Source organism: Numida meleagris, chromosome 11, assembly GCF_002078875.1.
Source record: "Numida meleagris isolate 19003 breed g44 Domestic line chromosome 11, NumMel1.0, whole genome shotgun sequence".
Classification (NCBI taxonomy): Eukaryota; Metazoa; Chordata; class Aves; order Galliformes; family Numididae; genus Numida; species Numida meleagris.
Genome location: NC_034419.1, coordinates 8,979,979 through 9,006,119, shown reverse-complemented (window position 1 = coordinate 9,006,119; position 26,141 = coordinate 8,979,979). Strand labels below are relative to the sequence as shown.

Below are 26,141 nucleotides of genomic sequence, written 5' to 3'. Positions count from 1 at the left end.
CCAGACCCAGTGTCACATCAAGAGGCACAGCATCTTTCCATGAGCACATCTTTAATACCGTGTCCCACCCCTGCATTGGTACACATATACATTCGCTGTATACAGATATACACAGAGCAGCAGTGCATCTAGGCTGCGGAGGAGCCAGCGTCGCCTTCCTGACGAGCAGGAACCGCCTCTAACATAGCACCATCCTCAGGGTCTCCCTGGTGAGTCCCAGTTTCCAGGCAGAGGTGCGAGCTGGAGGGCAGCACGTGGAGAAGGCCTCCATCCCTCCTGCAGTTCTCTGCCAAACCATCACACCCCAAAAGGGGAACTGGGTCCCAGGTGGGTTGAAGGTGAAATTCATTCAAATGGAGCAGGTTGCATGGTTGGATGCTGGGAGCCCAAGAGGGAGATGAGGGCAGCCCGCAGCCTTGGGGATTTGAGGTGTTGGGTTGGGGGAAGGGGCCCAATCATGCCCACTCCCAGCTCTGGGAGTCCAAAGAAGGAACACGGGGCCAAGAGCCATCCCACTGGCAGCAAATAAGTTAAAAATCAAACCAACATCCCAAGAGAGCTCCAGTTTGGAAAGCAGATAAAAGGCGTAGGGGGCTGTTGTGTTCCCATTTGATAGAAATTTCACCTTAACGAGCAATAGAACCGGTGTAAAGGGAAAAACCCATGAGCAACAAGAAGAGACGTTAGAAATAGCACCATGTTCCTGCGGGGATCGCCACGCTACGCCTCTGGCTGCTGTCCTTCCCCACTGCCAGCACCTGTGGGGAGAGGTGAGGTGGCACCAAGCACGGGGCCAGGTGCGGTGCTGCCAGAGCTGATAGCCGTGCCGTGCCCACCTGTCCCCACGCGCTGCCTGCAATGGAGCTCGCACTCCTCCTGGCTGCTGAAGCGGTTGAGATTGCCCTGGCAGCCGCTGTAGACGAAGGGCCGGCACTCGGCAGCTCTTTGGTTGTAGTACCAGCGCAGCGTGTATCGCTGGCAGCCCCCCTCCTCCAGGGGCTGGGTGCAGGGCTCGGCTGCAAGAACAAAGCGCAATGGTAAGGGCACAACACAGACCATCATCTCTCATCCAGAGCATGGGGAACCCAATGCCTGAGCAAAACATGTGCTGCTGGAGTGCCCACCCCAGGCAGAGGCTTGCTGCGTTGGGTCCTCAGCAGAACCACGGCAGCCCCTGCACCATGAGGTCACCTGTGCCATGCCCGGTGCCCCGTGGGCCATGGGGAGCTCACCATCCTCTGCGAGCTGCTCCAAGCTGTCTGCCTCCAGGGCTGTGTCATAGTCCTCCTGCTCCCCATACACGCTCTCGTATTCCAGGTCGTTGGTGTCAACAACAACGCGCCTGTCCTGCCCTGCAGGCAACACTGGCTGTGAGTGCAGCACTGCTGGGCTATCCCATGGCCATGTGGGCATCCCTGGGCATCCGTGAGCAAGGGGCTTGCAACACACAGAGCGGGGATAAAAGGCACAAAAGGCACAGGGACAGCACTCACCCTCCTCCTCCTCCGCATGTGACACCTTAAGCACGGGGACGACGTGAGTACTGAGATCTGGGAATGGCTCAGTGGATGGATAACGGGGAAAGTGATCTGGGAGGGAAGGACAGCACAGACATGGGAAACACCTGTGCAGGCGCAGAGCAGCCCAGAACTGCCCAGGGAGGGGGTCCTGCGGATGCCCCATCCCCTGGAGACTCAGAGGTGCCCTAGGAGCACAGTGCAACTCCTGCGAGGGAGGTGGGACTGCCAGGCTCAGGGAGGCTGTGCTCCCGGGCACCTGGCTGCAGCTCCATGCTCTCCATCACCTGTTCGGCCATGCTCCTTCTCCTGGCGGACACTTCTCCCTCCTCCATGGGCAGACTGAAGGATGCTTCTGGGCCGAGTCCCCCATCCTCCTTGAAGACAAAGCACACAGCTTGTGCCGGGACTCTGTACCCTATCCCACCCACTGCTGCACCCCACGTCCCAGCAGGAGCTGGACTCAGTGATCCTTCTGGATCCCTTCCAACTCGGGACATTCTATGACCCTAGAGCCCCACTGAGTGCCGCGAGTCACGCAAGGGCACGAGGAGAGGAACACAGACACAACCTGAGTGCTCACGGGAATCCAGGTGTCGTGGGAGCTGCCCTCCACAAGCTGCAGGAGAGATGGGGTGGGGGTGAGTGAGAGGCTGTGTGGGGCAGCCCCCAACCCCGGGGGGGCTCTGAGGTACTCACCACAGTGCTGGCTCATCTCCTGCCTGACGAAGGCACGGATTTCCTCCTCCTGTCCAGTGGTGGGGCAAAGAATGCGCAATTAGAGATAGGAAAAAGCTTTCACCAGGTTCAGAGCAGAGTCTGGAGGTGGGCTACGCTCCATCAGCAGCAGTGGGATGGATGCAGAGCCCCTTCCCACCTGCTGGCCCCATGCTCACAGCCCCTTACCGTCATGCCCGGATCCCCCTTCTCCCCACGGAGCCCCTCAGCACCAGGACTGCCCTAGGGACAAGCAGAGCAGGGGCTAGGAGCTGTACCACTGTATCTGCCCTGGGCAGGGCTGGGCTCACCCACCTGCTCTCCTCGCTCGCCAGGGATGCCGGGCACACCACGGGCCCCCATCATCGCCTGCCCGGGGGGGCCTCTCTCCCCCTGTAAAGAACATGGGCACATCCCATCTGGCTCCAGCCCAGCCCCAGGACAGGGGTCCCAAATCCCTGCTCCTACCCCTCCCTGGGCAGGGGGACACAGCGAGGTCCCCAAAGCCACTGAGCTGGCGGGGCAGGTGTGGAGCTGAGACACGGCTCCTGATGCCACCAACCCTTGGCCACCTGGGGGAGAGACTCACCTTCTGGCCCTGCATGCCCTCAGGACCTCGTGGCCCAACGCTGCCCGGGGGGCCGGGAGGGCCAGGAGAACCATCACTGCCCCGGGGGCCAGGGGCACCAATCACGCCTGGTGCACCCTACGATGGAGCAGAGGGTCAGGATGGGGACATCCACATACCTACAGCCCAGAGTAGGCACTTTTGGGAGCTTCAGTGCCCTTCAGACAAGGCTTGATCCCAGTAAAAGCAATGCAGCGTGACGGATGCTGCCCTTTCCCACAGCTCACCCGGTCTCCCTTCTCCCCCTGGTCTCCTTTGGCCCCCTGCTGCCCATCGAAGCCGCGGTCACCCTGTGGAGAGGAAGGCACAGGCAGCAGGAGTTTGAGGAGAGCAGTCCTGAGGCCATTCCCAAGATCTCAGCACAGCCTTCCATTGCCCTACCTTGGGTCCCATGAGCCCCTCCTTCCCGGGGACGCCGGGTGCTCCCGACAACCCCAGCTCTCCCTGAGGGATGAAGCAGACATCTGTGAGCCCCTGGATGCACATCCCCCTTGCAGTGCGGTGCTGGCACGATGCTTACCGGCTCACCCTTCCTTCCAGGCAGCCCCGAGCGCCCCGGCAGCCCCGGCTCTCCCTGCAGGAGCAAAGCAGTGGTCAGTCCTCGGCCCTGCAGCTCCCCAGGCACAAGGGGGGACCCTGTGACCGGGGTCCGTGTGCCCCTGTTGCAGGGCTGAGGTCCTGGCTGCAGGATGGTCACCCCCTCACCTTCTCACCCTTGTCTCCATCGAGACCACAGGCGCCTTTCATGCCCCGCTCACCCTGCAGGGACAAAGGGAGTCAGAGCCCCGCAGAGCCATCACATGTCCCGGCCATGGAGCACAGGGGATGACCCACCTTGGGGCCACGCAAGCCCAGTGGCCCCATGTCTCCCTTCTCTCCCCGTACTCCAGCGATGCCGTCCCGGCCGGGCTGGCCCTGCAGGAAGCACACAGCATGATGAGGACCACTTGTGCCCCGCAGTGGGGTGGCACTGGGACTGAGACACAGCTCCTCACCGGCTCGCCAGGCTCCCCTGGCACTCCAACTTCTCCCTGGTAAAGGCAAAGGTAAAGATGTGGGTCAGTGCTGGCAGGCAGCGAGGGGACCCCACAATGATTTGGGGTGCCCAGCTCCTTACCTTCTGCCCACCAGGGCCACGTGCCCCAGGGAAACCTGCAGAGCCCTTCTCGCCTGGTTCACCCCTTGCACCCTGCAAGCAGAGCCCCAGATCAGCACTGGGCAAGAGGGAGAGCTCTAGCCATGGCAGAGCCACACACTGCCAGGACAGGACACCCAGCACTGTGACAAAGGCATGGAGGCACAGGGAGCACAAAAATGCTGTCATGCTCTCAGGTCCCTCTAGCCATTGCCAACCACTGGCCCCCCACTCCCCAGCCCTGCCCTCCAGCCCCGTACCTTCTCTCCAGGCATTCCCTGCTCCCCCTTGTCCCCTTTGTCCCCTTCGGTGCCCTTTAGGCCACGGTCTCCCTGCAAAGGGGAGAACAGAAGGATGGGGTCAGGGGTTGTTGGGGTGGGGAGGAGAGAGCTCCCCAGGGCATGGACATGGGGGTCTATGGGGTGGACGTGCCCCCTGAGGTAAGGACCCCCAGCAGACCCCCAGCTCTTACCGGCTCTCCCTTGCTGCCCCTCGCTCCAGCAGGCCCCTCCACCACAACGGTATCACCCTGCATGCAGGAGAGAGGCAGCTGTGAGCTGGGGAGGGGACAGCACTGCCACCCCCTGCCCCAGCCCTGAGGTCTCACCTTGTCTCCTTTGGGCCCCACGGCCCCGACGTCTCCCTGCGAGGAGGGCACAGTGAGATGTCGCAAAGGTGGGAGCACTTCCCTCCCTGGCTCCCCAGTCCCAGAAGAGGTCCCTTACCTTGTCCCCACGCTCCCCTCGGTTCCCGGGCAGGCCCTGTGGGAAAGAGGAGAACACTGGTTGGGGGGGGGCCCAGCTGAGGGGGTGGTGAGCTGAGGGGTACGTACCATTGGCCCACGGTCGCCTGCCAGCCCTGGGCGCCCATCTTCACCCTGCAAGGAGGAGGAGACGTGAGAGGGGTGGGTCTGGGGGGCACCCCTTGTGGTGGGGACGTGGGAGTGCCCTGGTAGTGTGGACAGGGGGGCCTGTGGTGCTATGTACCCGTGGTCCTGGGTCTCCGCGTTCGCCTCTGGCTCCCGGCAGCCCAGCCCCTGGGTCACCCTGTGGGAGGAACACAAGAGTTTGTCCCCCTCAGCAGCTCACCTCAGCAGGCAGCAGTTCCTGTGGCCCTAGCTATATCTCCCTACCATGCCAGAGGACATCCTATGCTCCCCCATACTGCCCCAAGCACACAGAGCAGGCTGCCAGGTGCCATCAGACAGCATGGGCTCAGCATCAGCCAAAGAGGAGTAGTAGCACCCCACGAGAGGAGCAGTCCCACATCCCTGTGTCATAGGGCTGTCCCCAGTCCTACCTTGTCACCCTTCAGCCCCGAGGCTCCTTGTATGCCCTAAAAGAAAGAAGAGTGGTGAGCGAACCATGGGAGGGCTGTGCCAGGTGCTCTGGCTGTTGACCCCATCACCCCCCCCAAGCCAGCATGGGACCAGGGAGGGATCCAGCATCCACCCTGGGGATGCTGCAGTCCCATACTGACCGCTGGTCCTGGGGGCCCTTGGGGTCCAGGTGGCCCTGCGGCACCATCTCTCCCAGGAAAGCCAATCACACCCTGGTGGGGACAGAGCAGTGTCAGGGCTCAGGTCAGGGAATGGGGCTGCTGAGCCCCCGCTGGTGCTGCCTGAACCCACTGCCATTACCCGCTCTCCAGGGGCTCCTGGTGGGCCAGGCTGCCCGCTGTCCCCTCTCAGGCCTGGCTGTCCCGGTGCCCCAGCGATGCCCACTAAACCTGGGGGTCCTGGAGGTCCTGGCAAGCCAATGTCACCCTGCAGCAGGGAGGAAAGAGATATAGCCCAGGGAAACAGCCCCCTCAGAGGGACTCGCGGAGGGGACATAGGGCCAGGGATAAGGCAGGACTTACCTTCAAGCCTGGAGGCCCATCCTGTCCTGGTGGTCCCCGCACACCGACACCTGGAGAGCCCTGTGTGGTGTCAGAGAGCATGGGGATGGTCACCCCTGGGAGCACAGGGGTGGCAGAGCACTTGGGACAGGGATATTTACCTTTTCCCCCTTGACTCCAGATGCCCCCTTGGCTCCCTGCAGAGACACAGAGCCATCAGGGCACAGGGTAAGGATGCGATCCCATCAGCTCCCCTCTACATCCCCTACTCACATCTTCCCCGGGGTCTCCAGGCTCCCCAGCTCCTCCAGGCTCCCCCTGGCAGGAGGACAGAAGCAAAGAGCAGGAGTGGGTGACAGGTGGGGGGAGTGGGGATGGCTGTAACCCAAGAGAGCCTGGCACTCCCATGACCCCCTCCTCACCTTCTCACCCTTGGGGCCGGGCAAACCTCGTGCACCTTTGGAGCCCTAGGGAAGGAGAGCAGTATTGGAGATGGGAGAGCAGAGCTGGGGTCTACCTCAGCCCTGGGAGACACAGGGATGGGGTTATAGGCAGCAACTCACGGGTTCGCCCAGCAGCACACCCTCCAGCAGCGCCGGCTCACCCTGCAGTGACACAGGGTCAGGCACAGACCTTTGCCTACTATGGGGTGAGGTCCCCCCCAAATGCACACTCCATTCCTTACCTTCTCGCCCTTGGCACCAGGAGGGCCAGCGATACCCTGGGGCAGATGGAAGAGAGGCAGCAGTCAGTGGGTCTGTGGTCACCCACTAGCCCTGGTGAGCAGGGGAAGCTGCAAGGAAGCACTCACCTGCCCCGGCGCTCCCACATCCCCTGGCTCTCCTTTGGGGCCGGTAGGGCCGGATGGTCCTGGCACACCCTGGCACAAAGCATACAGCCCTCAGCCCCAGCTCTGCAGCCTAGGCTGAGCACCCAGCCCCAGTGTGATAGCACTGGGGTGACCGGTGTCATACCAACTTCCCGGGCATCCCTGGCTCGCCGTCCTTCCCTGGCACACCATCCCGCCCAGGCACACCTGGCTTGCCGCTCTCTCCCTGCAGAGTTTGAGAGCAGAGTTGGGGCTATGCACATCCCACAGCCGGGCAGCTCATGGGGTTGGCATCCCCCCATGCTGAGGGCAGCTCAGGAGGCCACATGCTCACCACTTGTCCTGGCAGCCCAGGGGCACCCGGTGGGCCCTGTGATGGACACACGACCAGAAATCAACCCACAGCTGAGGCAGCGGGAACGGCTGCTCCTGAGGAGCAGGTTGAGGGTACCTACCACAAGACCAGGAGGGCCAGGGGGGCCAGGCAGCCCCATGCTGCCCTGGGGACCGGGCAATCCCTGCAAGGGGAACAGCGTGGTCAGGGAGGAGATGCCACGCTGGCACATCTCTCTGGGGCTGCGGGAGCTCAGCTGTCCCCAAGGAAGGGGTTGGTTTTGGGGAGGCTCACCCGGATGCTGGCACCAGGTTCCCCTGGATCACCCTGTGGGGACAGAACCCATGTCAGTCCCGCTGCCCATTTTCCCTGCCACCACCATCACAACTGTGTTCCTACATCCCCTGAGCCCTGAGTGCCTCTAGGAGGGGCCAGACCCCAAGTTCTCCCTGCAGCCCCCTGTGCTGGCATGGCACCACTTTCTTGTGTCAGACCAAACATGGTGATGATGAAGGTGATAATGACGATGGCGATGACATACCTTCATCCCAGATGGACCCTGGCTCCCTGGTGGGCCTGCAGCACCCTGCAGAGGACAAGGGGACATTACGTTCGGGACAACACCCGCTGGTGGCACAGCTCCGTGGGGTGGGAGGAGGTACCAGGACAGTGCCGTCCCCAGCACTACCACCCCCACTCATTGCAGGGACATCTGCCCCACGTCCCCTTTGCAGAGCAGTGCCCTGCATGTGACACAGGGTTCTCCTTACCGGAGGTCCTGGTGGCCCTGGCTCTCCCTGGTTGCCCTGGGAAGGAGGGAGAGATATGGTCAGGATGTCCGTGCACAGTGGCTCTGGGAAGCGCCCATGCCATGCGGGGACGAGCCTGGCCAGCTCCCAGCAGGATGCGCCGTGCCAAGCACACATCGAGCAGGAGCCAGGAGGATAGTGACATGCTGGGGTCAGACACCTACCGGGCGGCCCAGCACACCAGGGAAACCTGGCAAGCCCTGCAAAGAAGCACATCAGAGCCAGCGGGGGAGTGGGACCACACCACCTCCAAGCAGCCCACCCTGCTCCTAAGGCTCCCTTGGGGATAAGCACAGCGTCACCATGCAGTACCCACCCAGGGGTACTTACTGGGGGGCCGGGGGGCCCTCTAAAGCCCTGTGGGCCCTGTGTAGGAGGGAAGGATGCAAACAACACGTGAATGCTCCAACAGGGCTGGTGGTGACTGCTGTGGGACCATGGGATCTGCCCACCCCTCCCAGCCCTCAGCCCCCTGCAGCCATACTCACCGGCTTTCCCTCGGGGCCAGCCAGACCCCTCTCTCCTGGGAGGCCCTGGAGCAAGAGATGGAGATGGTGGAGACAATAGCGGTGATGAGGATGGAGATGGGAATGATAGGGACAGCGATGGAGATGGAGACAATGGGGTTGGTTGACGGAGAGTGTGATGGGTATGGAGATGGAGAACATGGGGGTGATGGAGACCATGATGGGGATGGAGAACATGATGAGGATGGAGATGGAGTCCACAGGAGTGAAGGAGAATGTGATGAGGATGGAGATGGAAACCATAGGGGTGATGCAGGATGTGATGGAGATGGAGATGACAAGGATGATGGAGGGGGGGATGAGAATGGAGGTTCGACTCTATACTCACTGGAGAGCCGTCCCTGCCCTTCTCACCAGGCTCTCCTCGCTCGCCCCGTGACCCGCCTTCACCCTGATGTGGGGAGAGGTGCAAAGTTGTAGGACCTGTGCTACAGGCAGGGATATCCCTGTCCCCCACCTGCCCTCACATCCCGCTTGCACCCAGAGAGGGATGTCCCCAGATGTGCCCCTGCCCAGGACTTCGTTCTGTGGGGTCACCCTGTTGGCAGCACACGGAGAGGGGAGAGCAGAGACCGATGCCGAGCCCAGAAAGGGAGTGTGAGGAACAGAGAAGCAGAGGAGCCACAGGAGACTTACTACACCCAGACCTTATCTCCTTTGGGTCCTCGCTCGCCCTCGGCACCAGGCTCACCCTGCAGGGAGGAGAAGGAAGATACCATCAGACCCACATGCTGCAGTTTGGGATGCCTGCCCGCTCTCCCAGTTCATTGCAGCCGGCAGCTTTCACATCGTCCCTCCTCAAAGAATTCTAGGGTTCTGGCTCCCTCGCTGTCCTGCTCCTTTCTCCTGGACACTCACCTTCACTCCCTTAAGTCCGGGGGGACCGCGTTCACCCGGGAAGCCCATCAGGCTGCCCTCCATTGCGTCTGCCTGTGGGCACGGTGCAGTCAGGGCTGGCACCCAGGGGACCCCAGGGAGGTCCCCCAGAGGCACAGCCCACCCCAAGCCCCTGTGCCAGGGGACCAGACATGAACACCCATCCCTGGAGGCATCTGCTGGCATCTCCTGGGGACAGTCCCCAGCAGCATCCACCACCTACCTTGGGCCCTGGGGGCCCTGGGGGTCCCGGCAAGCCATCTCTGCCCTGGTGAGAAGGAAAACAGATGGAGCACCCCCAGAATGTTCAGTCCATGGGGCATATCCAAGTCTTATGGAAAGCACAGGGACAGAGGGGACTGCATTCCCATTGCAGCTCACCTGCTCACCCCGGTCGCCCTTCTCACCCCGGTCACCCTGCAGAAAGGAGGTGAAGGGGCTCATGGAGCTGTCCCCAAGCCTGGAAGCCATCTCCCCCTTCCCACAGCCTCACACTCACCTTCTCACCAGGCCTCCCAGCCTCCCCCAGCTCGCCAGCCCGGCCCGGCACACCTGGGATGCCCGGCTTGCCTGGCTCCCCTGGCTGCCCTGGCGGCCCCTCCAGGCCCCGCTCACCTACAGCCCGGCCAGCGGGGCCCTGGGGACCAGGGGCACCTTGGTCCCCTTTGTCACCTTTGGGTCCTCGCTCACCAGGGAAGCCTAAGGAACCCTGTAAAAAAGCATACCAGGCTGTGAGGTGGACACCCCAAAATGCAGGGAGCTGCGAGCCCCCACAGAGCATCCCAGGGCTGGAGGGGTTCAGCAGGGCTCAGGTCTCAGAACCAGCTGGGCAGGGGAAGGTGGCAGTGAGTCTGAGCAGAGCAGTGGTCCCCCTGGAGCCCCACAGTGCTCACCTCCCGGCCCGGGGGGCCCCTCTCCCCTGGCTCCCCCCGGCTGCCCTTCTGCCCCCGCAGCCGTTCGGACACGGGCAGAAAGGAGTCCGAGCTCCCATCGTAGGCACCCGTCAGCTCCTTCAGGGATGAGATCTGGAAGGGAGGAAAGAGGATCAGGAGTCACGCACCCCGGTCCCACCGCCCCATCCCACATCCCTCTGGTCTCTCACCGCCACCAGGCCCCATTCCCATGCCCACACCATACCTTGATGCCGAGGGCTTCCAGGCTACGTTCGATGTTCTGCAACAAAAGGACATGAGAAAGGAAGCCTACTGTGCTGCTCCCACCACTGGGGCTCTGGGGGCCTCCAGGGCTGATGTCCCAGCCCAGTGGGGAACTCACCACTGCAGTCCCAGGGTCCCCGCTGGCGCCAGGCCGCCCCTAGGTTTGCAGAGCAAGAGGGAATGGGATGTGCAGTGGGTTAGGTGAGCAGCACTGCTGCTGCCCTTAGTAGGTTTCAGAGTGAACGCCTCAGGGCACTGCCTGGGAGGGGCTGTGGTTATACCACAGTGCTCAGTGCTGGGTACTCACCGGCTCCCCTCGTGGTCCTGGCTCCCCTGGGTCCCCCTGAAATACAGCAAAGCAGTCGGGGGGAGTAGGGCCAGGCTGCCCAGGCACAGCGTCCCCAAAGGACTCACTCCCTCTAGCAGGGACACACACCAGACTTTTGTCACAGAGGGCTGGAGGACACCTACCTTAGGTCCAGCAACCCCACGGAGGCCAGGTGAGCCCTGGAAGGTACAGAGGGGACACGATGGCACCCATGGTCATGGGGCAATGCCTCAAGGGAACCATGGAGCAGCTAGGGCTTGGGGACAACAAACCTGGCCTGGGGGGCCAACCTGCCCTGGGACACCGGGGACACCAGGGGGACCGGGGAGGCCTGGCATGCCTCTGTCCCCCTGTTCACCCTTGGCACCGCTGTAGCCCTGCCGAGAGAGTGGTGTCACCCCCAGTGACCGGGTGTTGTTCCAGCTTGTCCCCAGCGGGGACAACCCACTACACAGGGCTACTCACATCTCTGCCAGGGGCTCCGGCATCACCTTTGTCTCCCTAGCCAGGGGGAGAAAAAAAAGAAGACTCAGAATGATGTGGTCCCCAGCCCAAGAGGTGACACCATGGGCATGGAACTGCATGGGGAGCGCACAGGGCTCTGCTCCTCACCTTCCGCCCATCTTCTCCTGGCGTCCCATCTTCTCCCTGGGGATGGAGGTTATGAGCTGGCACCCACAGCACGAGCAGTGGGTGGGATGAGGGCAGTCCCCAGGGCAGGGGGACACTGTGCCACACGCCCCTCTTGCCTCTGTGCCAACTTGGGGCTGCCAGCCCTCAGGGTCCCCAGGAGCGCCCCAAAGCCAAACCCTGCACTCTACTCACATTCTTGCCATTTAGGCCAGGTTTGCCGTCATCGCCGGGTTTTCCCTGGAAGGAAGGAGAGGCAGTGAGAGGAACCCCCGCAAGCATGCGCAGTCATTGGGTCCCAGATCCTATTGCCATCACCTAGGAGAGCTGGGACCAAGCGCAGAGGTACGGGGCAGGACGTGTCCCCATGGCACATGGGGCTGTCACTCACAGGGATACCGGGCGGTCCCAGCGGTCCTATTGTGCCAGGCGGTCCCTGCTCCCCCCGCAGCCCGGGCAGCCCCTGCAGGGAGAGGAGAAGCGGGGAGGCACGGGGCAGCAGCAGGACAGGGCCTCTGCTATGGGAGGTAAGAGTGCAGCTGGGCACAGTGGCTTGGCATGGGGTGGGGGACAGTGACCAAGGGGCATGGGAAATGGTTCGGTGCCTTGTCAGCGTCATGTCCCCAGCAGGAGAAGAACACACACCCGCACTCCCAGGAGGTACTCACATCCCGGCCAGGGTCCCCTTGCTTCCCTGGATCCCCCTGCAGACAAAGAAGAGGTGACCATCCCATGAGCATCTCCAGAAGACTTGCAATGGGATGACTCTGCCCCACCACCGCCTTCATCTCCTGTTCCTATTCCCAGTGCCCCCCCAGATCATGCTCACCCTCAGCCCGGCGGGTCCTGGGGGGCCAGGTTTCCCCTCCAGCCCGTTGCGGCCATCCAGCCCCGGTGGGCCACGCTCCCCCTGGAACAGAGCAGTGCATGAGGTCTGGGGCTGTGCGGAGGGACACGGGGTGGTGGGCAGCCCCCATCCCCCTCACCTTCTCTCCAGGCAGGCCTCGGTCTCCGGGGTCACCCTATGGGAAGAGGATGGAGTAAGCACTTTGCCATCCCCAAGGGGGGCTGAGCGGGGGAAGGGGGAAAGGGGCACTCACCCGTGTGCCAGGGGGGCCGCGGGGGCCTTCAATGCCCTGCAAGAGATACATGACAATAGTGGGCACAACCCCAGGGCCCACTGTGGCTCTCCAGGTCACTACTCACCCCACCCTTACCCTCAATCCTGGCAGTCCGGGGGGGCCACTCTCACCCTTGGCCCCCTTTGCTCCATCCTCGCCTGGGTCCCCAGCGTCCCCCTGGCAGGGATGGCACCGCGGTCAGAGGCACTGCAATGCTGCAGTCCCACAGCAAAGTATCACATCATCACCTCCTGGTTGTTACCTTCTCGCCCTTCTCCCCCGCTCCTCCAAGCCCCATATCCACCTGCAGGCCAGAGAGGGGACATCAGAGCAGGCACAGACCCGCTGGCAGGGAAGGGGGAGGGTACAGCTTACAGCTCGTCCTGGGGGTCCAGGGAGGCCCTGAAAGAAAGGAGAGCAAATGTGTTAATGGGACCTGGTGTGTGCTGGGAGGGGGTGCAGAACCGGCACCTAGGTGGGTGTCACTCACCGGCTCCCCACGGTCACCCTTGGTGCCCGGTGCTCCGGGAATGCCCTGTGGAGAGGGATGGGTGAGGAGAGGATGGGGGTACCCATGGGGTAAGGGGGTACCCATGGGGTAAGCAGGTACCCATGGGCACTCATGCGGTGGCACTCACATTTCTGCCTTCAGGACCTGGGTCCCCAAGGTCACCCTTCTCTCCAGGGGGGCCACGGTACCCAGGCAGCCCCTGGTTGGTGATAACAGGGAGATGTGTGTTACCCTGGGCCACCCAAGGCCACCGGGGTCTCCCCTGGCCCGGGGCCCCCACCGGCCAGCACTTACCCGTGGGCCCCTGTCTCCGGGTTTGCCGGGCACGCCTGCTTCACCCTGAGGGAGAGATGGGGTGAGTGGGCTGGGGGGGCAGCAGGGGGGCAGTGCTGCACGGGGTTCCCACTTACCGGAGTGCCTTCATCACCCTTCTCTCCACGCTCACCCTATGGTACATGTCAGGGGACAAGAGGACAAGTCACCGGTGTCCCTGTGTGCTGCTCCCCATTCCTTGGGGCCTCAGCATCCCCACAGCATCTTCCCACCACCCCCGGCCCCTGGCTACCTCCTTGCCACGCTGCCCCGGTTGTCCTGGTGTACCCACTCTGCCAGGCTCACCCTTCTCGCCTGGCTCCCCTGTGTCACCCTGTGGGGGGACAAAGTCAGGGGGGAGAACATGGGGAGAAGGGCTCAACAGCCCCTGAAGGATGGACAGATGGACAGGGGGGCGATGCCTCCTGCAATGCCATTACCTTGGGGCCGCTCCTGCCAGTGAGGCCAGGGATGCCCTGGGAGGTGCAGAAGGACAGCACGATAATGGGGACCTGGGCACGTGGTCAGAGCCCACCTCCATGCATTTACATGCACTCACCCGCTCGCCCTGCTCGCCTTTGGGGCCAGCTGGTCCTGGGATGCTCAGGCCAGGGACACCCTAAAGACAAAGAGAAGCAGCTTGGAACAGTGGGACCAGCACCAAGGTACAGCAAGGATAGCCCAGATGGGCTGCGTGCCTCAGTGCCTGCCCAGCCCCGGAGGTACTCACACGGGCACCCCTCTCCCCTACATCTCCCTTGGGGCCAGGAGGCCCCTCTGGTCCTGGAAATCCTCTGTCACCCTGGAGCAGATGAAATGGCAACATTAGCCCCTCCAGATTCCCCCATCCCCACGCTGCAGCTAGGGACCAGCATGGGCATCCCCAAGGTGCCAGCATCCAGCACTGCTGTGCCATGCCCCCATCCCAGCTGCGCCATGGGGACACCACCGAAAGACAAGGACAAGGCTACCTTCTCTCCTCTGACACTGGCCACGCTGGGAGCCTGGGGACAAAGCACCAGGGACAGTGCTGGGCGCAGCCACCACTCCTTGTGCCAGGAATGGGGTGAGCTGCCAGACAGCAGAACTTACCGGCTGGCCAGGTTCACCGGGCGCTCCCACATCACCCTGGAGACACACAGGATCAGTGCCATCCCCTCCCCACAGCCCCCACCCCAGGCCCTGCTTCTCCCTCACCTTCTCGCCCCGTGGTCCAGCTGGTCCTGGTGCTCCCTGGTGCAGAGAGAGGATACTCAGAGGTTGGCAGCGCCTGGAGACATGTGCCTGGGTCACAGCCACCCCACAGTGCTCAAGGCGCCCATGCTCACCTCTCTGCCTGATGGCCCTGGCCGCCCCGGAGCTCCCATCTCACCCTGAAGGAAGAGAGGAAGAGGAAGAGGAAGGTGCTCCTAGGAAGGGCATGACCATGGCCATGGGTGCCCACCTACCTTCTCACCCTCAAGGCCAGGCGCACCACGGTCTCCCTGCAGAGTGAAGCAGAGGAGCATCTCAGGCAGCCTTCCTCCCACCCCCAGGACCCCATGGTGAGCCCCTGGTCCCACTCAAGACCCCCAGCAGTATCCCAGGGGCACAATGCTACATGAACCCCGGGACCCCCAGAGGCCACCAAAGAGCCCAACCCCACACCAACACCACTTCACCTTCTGGCCCGTCTCTCCCAGCTCGCCTGGTGCCCCGCGCTCTCCCTGGTGCAGGAGGAAGACAGACAGGGTTGGTGGCTGGCATAGGAGGTGGCAGCCACATCCCTTTTCTCCCCACAGAGGGGCTGGGGGATTAGCGTGCATCGTGAGAGCATCCCCTCACCACTCACCTTCCTGCCCTGCTCTCCTGGAGGTCCCCGTGGGCCCTGGCAAGGAGGGCAGAGATATGTCACCTCCCAAGCAGGGTTAATGCTCTGCCCACCCTGCCTTGTCCATGACACTCACCCGGTCTCCAGGGTCCCCTGGGCGGCCGGGTGGCCCTGGGAAGCCCTCCTCACCATCACCCTGCAGGGTGAAGAAGCCAGCAGCATGCCCATGAGATGGAGACGTCAGTCCCCATCGCAGAGCCGGAGGGGTCCTGGCTCCCTCTTACCTTCTCACCCTTGGGGCCGGGAGTGCCAGCAGGTCCCCGTGGGCCAGGCTCCCCAGGTGGACCCTTCAAGAGAGCGGCAGGGGGCACAGCTCAGCCCCTGGGGGGGACTCACAGCCCTGCTCCCCTCCCCCAGTCCAGCACTCACCGGGGGGCCTGGCTCTCCTTGAGGCGCTGCCCCATCCACCAGTCCTGGGGGACCCTATGGAGAGAGGGCTGAGCTCCTGCATGGCAGCCCCATAGCTCAGCCCTTCTCAGTGCTCTGGGAGGCAGGGGAACCAGGCAAATGTGGTTACTTACCCTCTCCCCTCGATCACCCTTCTCCCCCTGCAAGGTAAAAGCAAGCAGGTAAGGGTGGAGGTGGGCTCTGCTCATGCCCCACCCTCAAATGATGGGGATAATAATGGGCAGAGCACATCAGCAGTAGGCTTAGGGCATGTGTCATGCTCATGATAAGGATGGATGATGTTGGAGGCACAGACAATGAACATAGCCATGCAGGACCAGGAGCTCTTCATGGGAAGCAGCTTCAAGGTGCCAGCTGTCCCTCAGTCCCCTCACAGCACCAGCTGGGACATACCTTCACAGACTCTCCTGGAGTTCCTGGTGGCCCCATTGGCCCAAGGGGACCTGGAGGACCTGGGTCACCAAAGGGACCACGTGGGCCAGGGTTGCCGGGGGGACCGGGGCTACCCTGGAGGAAAGAGATGCTCCTTGAGCATGGGATACAGCATGGTCAGGGAGTGCTGGTGGAGACCTTCAGCATGCACAGCCCCATCTGTACCGGTGTGCCTGGCTCCCCTTTCCGTCCTGGCAACCCCTGTCCACCATCCACGATCACTCTGGGCTCTCCCTGAAAGAGGTGAAAAAGTAATTTAAAAAAAAATCAGTGCCACCATGCTCCCTGCCACGTCTCTCCCCAGTGCTGAGTGTGGGAGGCAGAAGGGATAAGATGTCTCCCTGTAGCCCTGCGTCCAGCACCTACCGGCTCTCCTTTTTCCCCCTTCAGGCCAGGATGCCCCGTTGTTCCCCGTGGACCCTGGATATGAAAGATGAGAGTGAGCAGGGAGTCCTGGGGGTCATGGGGCTTGGGAAGGGGGGAACCATACTTACAGGATCCCCTCGGGGGCCAGGGTTGCCCTGGTTGCCCTGGAAAACAGCAGAACAAGAGGTGAAAGTATTGTCCCTGCCAGCCAGGGGAGAAGGGATGGCATGGGATGGGATGGCGTGGGATGGCGTGGGATAGGATGGCGTGGGATAGGACGGCGTGGGATGGGATGGTGTGGGATAGGATGGCGTGGGATGGGATGGTGTGGGATGGGATGGTGTGGGATGGGATGGTATGGCACAGGTTGGGATGGGATGGCATGAGGACAGCAATGATCCCACCAACAAAGGAGACCGCCCTAGCACAGGGAAGGGGTAGGAAAAGAGATTAGGGAGCAGGCAGGGGAGGCTGGCAGATGGATAGAGCCCATTGGTCAAGGCTTGATCAGCCTTGTACCTATGGGAACATCCACACTCACCGGCTGGCCAGGGGACCCGGGGCTCCCAGGGGGGCCAGGAAGCCCTGGCCGCCCATCAGCTCCAGGGAATCCCTGCAGGACAGAGGAGCATCACAGCAGTGCCATACTCCTCCCAGGTCACCCCCTCTCCCACCGTGGTTGGGAGGAGGCCCCTGTGCCTGGGACTCCAAGATGTGCAGGTGCAGGGGGCACTCACCCTGTCCCCCTTCTTGCCCGGCTGCTCGACGCTCTCTCCTGGTGGCCCTCGTGGTCCCACAGGTCCTGGAGGGCCAGGCAGCCCATGGCGGCCCTGGGAGAGCAGAGGGGACAGACTTGGTGGCGGGCCAAGGGACACTTCCTCCATCCACCACTGTGGTGAGGGCTGTACGGATCCCTGTCCTGGCACCCACCCAGCAGGAGGGCAAGGGGACACAAGGGCTGTAACATTGTCCCCCATCTCCCCCCACACTATCCAACAGGAATTTACCGGTTCTCCAGGGGGGCCCGGCTGTCCCACGCGCCCCTGTGGCCCCTGCAGAGACAAAGCCAGCCATCAGCATCCACTGGGGACTGGTGCAAGTGGGGCTTGGGGAGACACAGCCCTGCCATAACCCACAGCTGTAGGAGATCCCAAACACTTACTGCCATGCCAGGGTCCCCCTTCTCTCCCTGCAAGGGGACAGAGAGAAGACCTGAGAGGCTGCACCTCTCTGCCAGCAGCTGCTCCCAGCTCAGCCCCACATTGTGGGCAAGGTGGGGAACTCACAGTGAGACCCCATGGCACAGGAATACTCACCCTGGGGCACTGCACTGTGCAGGGCTTTGGCTCCGGCTCCGGCTGGTGAAACAAGAGGACGACATGTGAGTGTGGGAGAGGAAGCCCTTGGCTCCATGGGATCTTCTCCCCCACCCTGGGCAGCCCCCAGCCCCTCACCCTGGTGGAGATGATGGTGCAGAGGTCATCGGTGAGCTCTCCCTCCAGCTCTGCCAGAGCACCGCGGTTGCGGAAGACGAAGCGCGGGTCCTCACCGTTGACCATGCGCCGGAGCTGCTCTTGGTCTGCCCCCTCCAAGCCCACTGCCAGCACTCGGATCCCTGCGCCAACAGCACCTTCAGCACCTGGGCTGGAGTGCCCATGGGGACATCATCCCATGGGGACTTCATCCCATAAGGACCCTGTCCCACAGGGATCAACCCTGTCCAACCTCACCTGCTGCCTTGGCGTCCCTGGCGGCAGCGATGGCATCGTCCCCAGAGGGGCTGTCAGCCAGCACTACCAGCACCGCCGGCACGCCGGGCCGCCGTCCTGCGCCAGGGCTCAGCAGGTAGGTCCTAGCGAAGGTGATGGCTGCCCCTGGAGTGGGGATAAAAGGATGGGGGGATCAGCAGTGTCCCACTGGCCACTGGCCCGGCCCCAGCACATCCCCTCACCAATGGCATTGCCGCTGGGCTCCTCGTAGCGCATGGTGCGTATTTGCTCCAGCACGGCAGGCAGCTCGCTGGAGCGGTTGAGGAGCAGCCAAGGCAGGCTGCGGTAGCTGTATGTGGCCAGGCCCACCTGTGAGGGCAAGGGACAGAGGTTGGCATTGTCATCCCCCTGTCCCATGCCTCCTGCCACCGTGGGAGCCCCGTACCTGGGTGCCGTCAGGGCCCAGGCGGCCCATGGCGGTGACAGTGTTGGAGAGGAGAGTGCGGACAGTGTCGGCACCAGGAGAGCTGTCACGGGTGCCATGCACCAGGAAGACAATGTCCCCTCGGGCGTCCCTGCAGACTGTTAGGGACGGGGCAGGTGAAGCAGAGACATCAGCACCCCATCCCTTCTGATACCCAGCCCAACCTGCGTACCTGGCCGCTCGCTGATGGAGCTCTCAGCACCAGGTGTGCTCCCCAGGAGTGGGCGGATGGTGAAGGTGTAGTGCTGGCCGAGGCGCAGCCCGGGGACCTGGAGGGAGCTGGCAGTGCCCGGCACCACGCGCCGTGCCTCACCGCCTGCTGCAGCCATAGTCAGGGGGACAGGGACAGTGAGACCCCTGGGGATAGCTGCCCCCTGCCCAGGGACATGTGCCCACCTCACCTGCAGGGGGGCTCCAGGACAGGACGTACTCAGAAGCACCGGGGACAGGGGTCCAGGAGAGTGTCACAGAATCTCTCTGCACCTCTGTCACTCGCAGGCTGGTGGCATGGCTCAGAGAGGATGCTGAGGGGAAATAGGGTGCTCCAGCCCATGTGCGGCAGCCCCCATCCCACTCCCACACCCATCACTCTCCTCCATCCCAACATCCCCGCAGCACTGCACATCCCTTACCAGTGGCAGCGGTGACGGTGACCGGCGCGCTCTCCCGGCTGCCCACCAGGCTGGTGATGCTGATGTGGTAGCGTCGGCCCGGCTCCAGCCCCCCCAGGTCGTAGGAGCTGGCGGTGGCTGGGAGCTGCTGGCTGCGCTGGGGACCCCCTGATGGGGACAGAGAGGTGAGGGGCCAGGGGATGGCACAGGGACACAGGGCTTGGGCATACTCACCCTCAGCCGGGCGCCAGACCAGGCGGTACCCGCTGCTGCCAGACACCGGCACCCATGCAAGGCGCAGGCGATGCTCCGAGGCCTCCATCACCTGGAAGTTGCTAACAAGGGGCGCCGGGGCTGCCTCCGCTGCAGGGGATGTGGGCAGGTGTCAAGGCACAGGCACCCACCCCACCCCGTGGTGCTGTCCCCTAGCCCCATGCTCACGGGTGGTGACAATGATGGACACAGGGTTGCCCTCGTGGTTGCCGATGAGTGCTGTGACCTTCACAGTGTAGGAGACACCTCCCTCCAGGTCGGGGATGTCAAAGGAGCTGACGTGGCCGGGAACATGCTGGCTCCTCTCCGAGCCCCCTGCCAAGGGCCAGATATCAGCCCTGGTGCCACCATCATTGCTGTCCCCACCCCTGTCCCCATCCTGCGGTACCATCCCGACGGCTCCACACCACACGGTAGGCTGTGGCTCCTGGCACGCCGACCCAGGTGACACGGGCAACATTGCTCCTGGATGACTGCACCTCCAGCCGGGATACCATTCCCACCTGCTCAGCTGCTGTGACACGGGGAGGACCTCTGTCACCTGCAGCTGGGGCAGCTGGCACCAGCTGGCAGCAGGAGGCAAGTGCACACCTCACCTGTCCTCCCCGTGGCAGTGACAGGGGGACCCTCACGGCCATCAATGATGGCTGTGACACCGATGGCATAGACAGTGCCAGCTCGCAGCCCCTCGATGGTGAAGGCGGTGGGGTCAGCAGGGAGGAAGCGGGACTGCTCCTGACCTGGGAGAGAGAGCCGGGATGGGGACATCTCCCACGGCACCACTGCATCACCTCCAAGACCTGCACTTACCATCACTGGCCCTCCATGTCAGCCGGTATCCCCCAGCGCCCGGCAGCCCCCTCCAGGTTACTCGCAGCTGGCTTGGGCCGGCCTCTGTCACCCGCAGCTCCGAGACACTGCCCACTGCCGGGAACTCTGCGTGCCCGATGGCACCAGAACGTCAGCATGGGGACACCCCAAGTGACCACCGCATGCCAGGGCTGGGGCTAACCGTGCGCACTTACTGACGTGGATGCTGAGCGCAGCAGCACTGCCCTCCCGGCTGCCCACGAGGGCTGAGACACGCACCAGGTAGGTGACACCTTCCCGCAGGTCACCCAGCTCCAGCGCTGTCTGCGTGCCTGGGACGCGCCTCGTCCTCTCGGTGCCATCTGCCGGGAGCAGGGTGCCATGGGGCCCTCAGCACCACGCGGGACACCAAGCGATGGCACCGCGGCCCCATCCCCCCAGCTCACCCTGGGTGTTGCGCAGTGTCACTTTGTACTCGGTGGCACCGGGGACGCTGGTCCAGCCCAGCCGCACCCTCCTGCCCAAATCCTCGATGAGACGGAGATCTGACACCGCACCCACTGGCACCTCCACGCCTGTGGAGTGGCACCACTGTAATCCTCTCCAAAGCTAGGTCCGGCAAGCTGGAGGTCCCATGGCTCTGTCCCAGTGATGCCATGCGCAATGTCTCAGATAGGGACAGTCCCACGGTCACTCACCTGTCTGGAAGGTGGTGACGGGGGTGGCCACCTCCCCGCCTTCATACAGTGTGTACAGGGTGATGCGGTACTCAGTGCCTGGCTGCAGCCCCGTCAGCTGGTAGGTGTTGGCACTGCTGGGCAGCGACACTGTCCTGGGAGGCTCCGGCCCTGTGGGGATGGCAATGTCACCACGGGCTGCTGGCCCCATGCCACGTTAGGGACCAGGCACTGCAAGCCCACCTGTGGCTCTCTTCCACTCCAGGCGGTAGCCTCGGGCCTCACGGATAGCAGTCCAGAGCACCTGGATGGACGTGGGGCTCAAGATGTTGGTCCGCAGCGTCTGCTCTGTGCCTGCCTCTGCAAAAGGGACCCACAGGCTGTGCCATCCCATCCCTTCGTCCCCGCATGGTGATGCCCCTGCATGGGGACAGCTGCGTGGTGCTTACGTGTCCGCGCGGTGAGGCTGGCGGTGGCTGCAGGCTGCTGTGCGTAGCGTGCCTGCAGCGTCACCACGTACTCGGTGTTGGGTCGCAGGTTGCTGAGTGTGGCTGACAGAGCGCCAGCCCCCAGGCTCCTCTCCTCACCCGGGGGCATTCCTGGGGGAGACACGGAGGGGTGCGGGCAGCTGCGCGGCAGGGAAGGGGTGTGCACAGCTCCCTGCCCTGGGGATGCCAGGCGGTGCCAGGGGTGGGGAGTGTGGGGCGAGTCTGGGACGGGGGCCAGGGCAGCGCCCAGGGACAGGGAGGGGCCGCCAGGTGCTGCAGCACACTCAGCCATCCCAAAGAGATGTCTGTGGGGCACGGCGTGTCCCCTCACCTGGCGCAGCGTAGCTGAGGATGTAGCCCTGGGGCGGCTCGGGGCCGGGCTGCCAAGACAGCCTCAGGAAGGTCGGCCCGGCCTCGGCCACGTGGAAATGCTGCACGCCGCCACGGCTCTCTGGGGACAGCACGGGGACAGCCGTGAGCCACGCGCAGCCAGCATCCACCCACATACCCCATCCCCACGGGTACTCACGGGTACGCGCCCGCGCAGACACCGACTCGCTGACGCTGTTGGCATACTGAGCTACGACGGTCACCAGGTACTCCGTCCCTGCGCGCAGCCCCCGCAGCACAGCGCTCGTCTCCCATGGACCCACGCTCACCTGGGTGGGAGCAGCGTCACCCCGATGCCAGCGGGCACCAGGCACCCCGAGCGGGCGCAGGGCAGCGCTCACCTCCTGCCGCTCGGCCACCAGCGGCTGCCCCAGCCCCGTCAGCGGGACGTGCTGCACCCTATAGCCGGTGACGGGGCCACTGGCTGGGCTCCAGCGGATGCGCAGCACATCAGGGCCGCGCTCCAGGACCTCCAGGTTGGAGGGGCCAGCGTGGCCTGGTCCATCTGTGAGGGGACGTGGGGCTGTCAGCTGCAGGGCGCGTGGGGAGAAGGCGTTAAGGCAGCACCCATGCCCTGTATTGAGGGTTTCCTACCCGGGGTGCGTAGGGTGCCCCCTGAGCTCGTGCACACCCTGCGTGTCATCAGCGGCACCAGCGTCCCCAGCAGCTTGAAGTCACCCACGTAGAAGAAGAAGGAGTCGGTGGGCAGTGAGGCCACGCGGATCAGCTCCTGACGGTCGGCGTTCTTGATCCCTAGGGGGGACAGGAGTGGTGGGCGAAGGCAGAGCCCAGCCCCAGGGGGAGCCCCATCACCCGGGGGTATGGGTACCAATGGGCACACCACGGATCTGCTCACCCACAGCAAAGACCTTGATGCCCAGGCTCTTCAGCCTCAGCGCCGGCTGCTCAGCATCATCCTGAGACTTGCCATCGGTGATGAGGATGCAGATCTGCAGAGCCGTGAGCCTCAGCCCCATGGACTCATTGCATCCTTCTGGGATGTCCCAAATGCCACCCCCCACCCTCGTACCTTTGGGACCCCGGGCCGAAGCTGCGTGGGACCAAAGAACTTGTCAGAGATGTAGCGCAGCCCAGCGCCGGTCCGCGTGTTGCCGCCCTTGTAGCTCAGCTGCTGGATGGCCCTCCGGATGCCTGTGCCATTGGTGTGCTGGGAGAAGCCGAACTCCAACCTGGTGACATGAGGACACATGGGGACACGTAGCTCCCCAGCCCCGCGGTCTCACAGCCCTGCGTGCCCCATCCCTGGGGCTCACCGCGGATCGTCGCTGTACTGCACCACGGCGAAGCGCACCGCCTTCTCGCCCACCACGTGCACAAAGGGTGACACCAGGTCCTCCACGAAGGCGCGGATGGCACGGAAGTTGTTCCGGCCGATGCTGGACGAGCCGTCCAGCAGGAAGGCGATGTCGGCCTCCAGCACGTTCTCACACACCACTATGGGACAGCATCGGTTGGCTCTCATATCGGCCCCCGGTGCCCTGTGGCACGGGACCCCCAAACCCTTCTCCTTGAGCTCATGTCACATTGGTGCCCGCCCCCATAGGGCTCCCCATGCCCAAGCTCAAGTCTGGGGTGCTGCAGTGGGGAGGAGCAGCAGAGCCCCTCTCACCCAGCTGCAGGCCCCGCAGTGGTATCCAGTGCTCAGCACCCACCTTGGCTCCTCTTCTGTGCGGCGGCAGCTGGGGGGGCCAGGAGCAGGGCGAGGAGCAGGAGCCACCCACTCATCGTGGGGCCCTGCAGGACAGCGGGAGAGGATGCTGCAGCCACCGCACTGTGCCAACCCCATACCTCTGGGCACGGTGGTGATGGATGCATTGGGCAGAAGCAATAAAAAGGAGTGAAACGCCGTAAAATCACAAGGATAAAAAGCAAGGATAACCTGCAGAGCTGCCCACTGCAGGATGTGGGCATGGCTGGGCTGCACCGCAGCGATACCCGTGCATTTGGGTTCCCTGCCCCAGGCTGTGCCCCAAGTCCTGCACTGGGGCTGGGAAAGCAGAACCAGGTGGAAAGTCCCAGCACAGAGAGCCACGTGCCCAGCGCCCAACCCCACTCCGTCCCTTCCCATCGCACCCAGCCCAGCTGTGACCCCACTGGTGCCCATTGCCCAGGACAGGAGGGCAGTACAGAAGGCTGCCAGCCTGCATGCCGGCTGTGCCTCCCACAAGCCTGTCCCGCTGCCTACTCCCGCCCACCCTGCGCTCACTCCGACGCTCCTGCCCTACATGCAGTGGGGTGGCACGAGTCGGGGCTCCACGAAGGGCACGATCCCGTAGGGACAGGGAGGGCGGCAGCTTCCCACGAGCACCCGCACGGCGCTGTCTCCCGCACTCGGGCACGGAGCTGCGGGGGGGATCCGGCCCAGTGCCCGGACACAGCACCCCTCCCGCCCCGTGCGCCAGCCCCAGCACGGCCCGGCCGAGCCCAAAGCGAAGGCGGTGACCCACGGATGCCCGAGCGCAGCGGCGTGGGAAACCCCCCCGCCCCCGACTCCCTCCGCTGTCCCCTACCCGGGCTGAGAGCACGGAGGGGGCCGCTCCCGGAGCGCACGGCTTCGCCACCCACCTCGTCCCGCGTGGGGCCGCCCCGAGCCGAGCGGTGCCGAGCCGTGCCGAGCCGTGCCGTGCCCAGGCGGCCTCCGGCGCTCCCGCCCCTTTAATCAGGGCGGCCCGGAGCTCGGCGGTGCCGCCGCCGGGGGGTAGTGCCGCGGCTCCCGCCCTGTCCCGCCTCCCCCCCCTACTCCCCACCCCAAAGGGCTTTTCCCACCCGCTCCCATGGGAGGGCGGGATCAGAGCAGGAAGGTGCGTTTTTTCCCGCTTTTCACCCCAAAATGTCCCGGGAAGGAGAGAGAAGAGCCCTCCACGCCGGGATCAGGACCGGGACATGGACCGGGACATGGACCGGGACATGGACCGGGTCAGATCCCCGGGGGGTTTTCTGCGCGAGTTCCAACAGAAGCCGCAGCGCGGAGCCAAAAGGGCCCCCTGAGCCCTAGAGCCTTTCCCTTCCAGCGTCTCCATCCCGGCTGGCGCCAGGACGGTTCCTGTGCCACAGCTCACGGTCGCCCCATGGGGTGGGGGGCAGCAGCTGTGGGGTCCCTCTTGTCCCGGGCACCACCTCTTGGTACCAAGCATGGAGGATGTCGTGACCGAGGACTGTCCCAAAGGCAGAGAACTGCCACTGGGTGACTGCAGGAGAGGATGCCCAGCAAGGTGGTGAGCTGGGGGACACCTGGGACCCTGGCACTGCCCCAGCAACGCCTCCCACCTGCTGCAGGGCCATGTGCCGTCCATCCTCCAGGGTGCCCCATCCTCCAGCCACTGCTTGTTCCCACTGGGCTGACCCATGCTGACGGGCACCAGCGTGCCCCGTGCCACCTCCCTGTTTCCCAACACCCCACGTACCTGTGCCCTCGTGGCCCCATGCGAGGACAGCAGCCTGGGGGCTCCCCTCTGAGTGCCAGCGTGGTTCCAGCGGCATCTTCCCGTGGGCACGAGGGAGAGTGTGAGGGGTCACCTCGCAGCCGGGGGCCGGGCAGGGCCACCTGCCACCAAGCAGGGAAGCTCGGGGCAGCTGCAGGCAGCTTTCCCAGGCGCACACTGTTCCGAGAAGGGGAGGAGTGGAGGTGCCCCTCTGCTCTTACAGGCAATGTGAGCAGAGCATCGCAATCTTCTCTGCAGCCACCCTTCATGGAGCCCCTAAATCTGCTTCAAAGGTCACCGTGGCCACAGGTGTCCCCCAGCTGCCCCACGGCCGTGGGTCTGACCCCAGGTCAGGGCCATCCACAAACCCTCCTCCCGCCACAGCTCGCTTAATGAAGGCAAGGCGGCCTGTCCCAATTAGACAGGGGCTTCATTAATCAGAGAGTGGAGGGGTCTGCCAAGGGTTCTGCCGCTGGCCCTGGGCCCAGCGCCGGTGGAGCAGCTCAGGGTCACCGGTGCACGGGCAGAGCTGGGCACACAGTGATGCTCCACGACCGCAGCATGGCCAAACCTGGCGGGGGGGGTGGGCATAGGGAGAGCCCCGCAGCAGCATCCCTACGCAGGGAACCCTAAAAGCTGCGTGCCCCTCTCTGAGGCATGAGGGACTGCTGGTGCTTCCCAGCTCCCCCGCATACCAGGGCTGGGGAAGGAATCTGAGCCTGCGGAGGGAGAGCACCAGGTGTGCGTGAGTCACACTGCGGGGGGAGCAGCAGCACCGTCCCCCCCACAGAACCCCACCGCAGGCATTCCCCCAACCCCAAGCTTCAATTCCTAAACCCTCTTTCTGCTTCTCCATCCACCCTTTGTCCCTGCAGCCCCAGGCCCGTGCCCTGCAGCCACAGCCACCCCA

At 64.0% G+C, this 26,141-nt stretch overlaps 1 protein-coding gene across 5 annotated transcripts; it reads right to left on the bottom strand.

The window, feature by feature from the left end:
- Positions 35-24,527, bottom strand: COL7A1 (collagen type VII alpha 1 chain). 5 transcript variants are annotated; one of them, XM_021409585.1, is made up of 118 exons: positions 24,320-24,527; positions 23,462-23,543; positions 23,063-23,243; positions 22,819-22,978; positions 22,645-22,738; positions 22,383-22,541; positions 22,130-22,293; positions 21,928-22,057; positions 21,730-21,849; positions 21,360-21,509; positions 21,154-21,270; positions 20,932-21,081; positions 20,680-20,808; positions 20,449-20,595; positions 20,234-20,359; positions 20,020-20,163; positions 19,812-19,937; positions 19,592-19,738; positions 19,385-19,513; positions 19,172-19,318; positions 18,941-19,063; positions 18,712-18,858; positions 18,501-18,637; positions 18,298-18,424; positions 18,077-18,220; positions 17,801-17,961; positions 17,663-17,704; positions 17,509-17,535; positions 17,354-17,398; positions 17,084-17,176; positions 16,888-16,959; positions 16,475-16,510; positions 16,347-16,400; positions 16,146-16,214; positions 15,942-16,055; positions 15,662-15,688; positions 15,510-15,563; positions 15,365-15,427; positions 15,217-15,276; positions 15,102-15,137; positions 14,932-14,976; positions 14,719-14,754; positions 14,599-14,643; positions 14,468-14,503; positions 14,363-14,398; positions 14,242-14,274; positions 14,001-14,072; positions 13,830-13,889; positions 13,711-13,746; positions 13,524-13,604; positions 13,369-13,404; positions 13,253-13,297; positions 13,086-13,157; positions 12,938-12,982; positions 12,823-12,849; positions 12,710-12,751; positions 12,544-12,624; positions 12,427-12,462; positions 12,313-12,348; positions 12,156-12,236; positions 11,995-12,030; positions 11,718-11,789; positions 11,522-11,566; positions 11,309-11,344; positions 11,162-11,197; positions 10,969-11,073; positions 10,840-10,875; positions 10,676-10,711; positions 10,487-10,525; positions 10,349-10,384; positions 10,105-10,236; positions 9,711-9,920; positions 9,593-9,628; positions 9,435-9,479; positions 9,194-9,265; positions 8,983-9,027; positions 8,664-8,726; positions 8,297-8,341; positions 7,973-8,008; positions 7,770-7,805; positions 7,541-7,585; positions 7,294-7,326; positions 7,121-7,183; positions 7,000-7,035; positions 6,811-6,891; positions 6,648-6,716; positions 6,522-6,557; positions 6,400-6,441; positions 6,259-6,303; positions 6,110-6,154; positions 5,998-6,033; positions 5,858-5,917; positions 5,637-5,762; positions 5,477-5,548; positions 5,297-5,332; positions 4,984-5,043; positions 4,830-4,874; positions 4,723-4,758; positions 4,605-4,640; positions 4,470-4,526; positions 4,258-4,329; positions 3,980-4,051; positions 3,858-3,893; positions 3,697-3,777; positions 3,568-3,621; positions 3,383-3,436; positions 3,244-3,306; positions 3,090-3,152; positions 2,824-2,940; positions 2,550-2,627; positions 2,424-2,477; positions 2,217-2,265; positions 2,089-2,136; positions 1,805-1,894; positions 1,494-1,589; positions 1,233-1,352; positions 837-1,016; positions 35-758 (listed from the first exon to the last, which is right to left on the bottom strand). In XM_021409585.1, exons 2-118 carry the CDS (start codon positions 23,532-23,534, stop codon positions 721-723), a joined length of 8,826 nt encoding a protein of 2,941 aa, XP_021265260.1. In that variant the 5' UTR covers positions 23,535-23,543; positions 24,320-24,527; the 3' UTR covers positions 35-720. The 5 variants fall into 5 exon arrangements, with proteins under 5 accessions (XP_021265260.1, XP_021265261.1, XP_021265259.1 ...); XM_021409586.1 differs by lacking the exon at positions 7,973-8,008 and adding an exon at positions 8,139-8,174 and having other exon boundaries at positions 24,375-24,527; XM_021409584.1 differs by having other exon boundaries at positions 24,375-24,527.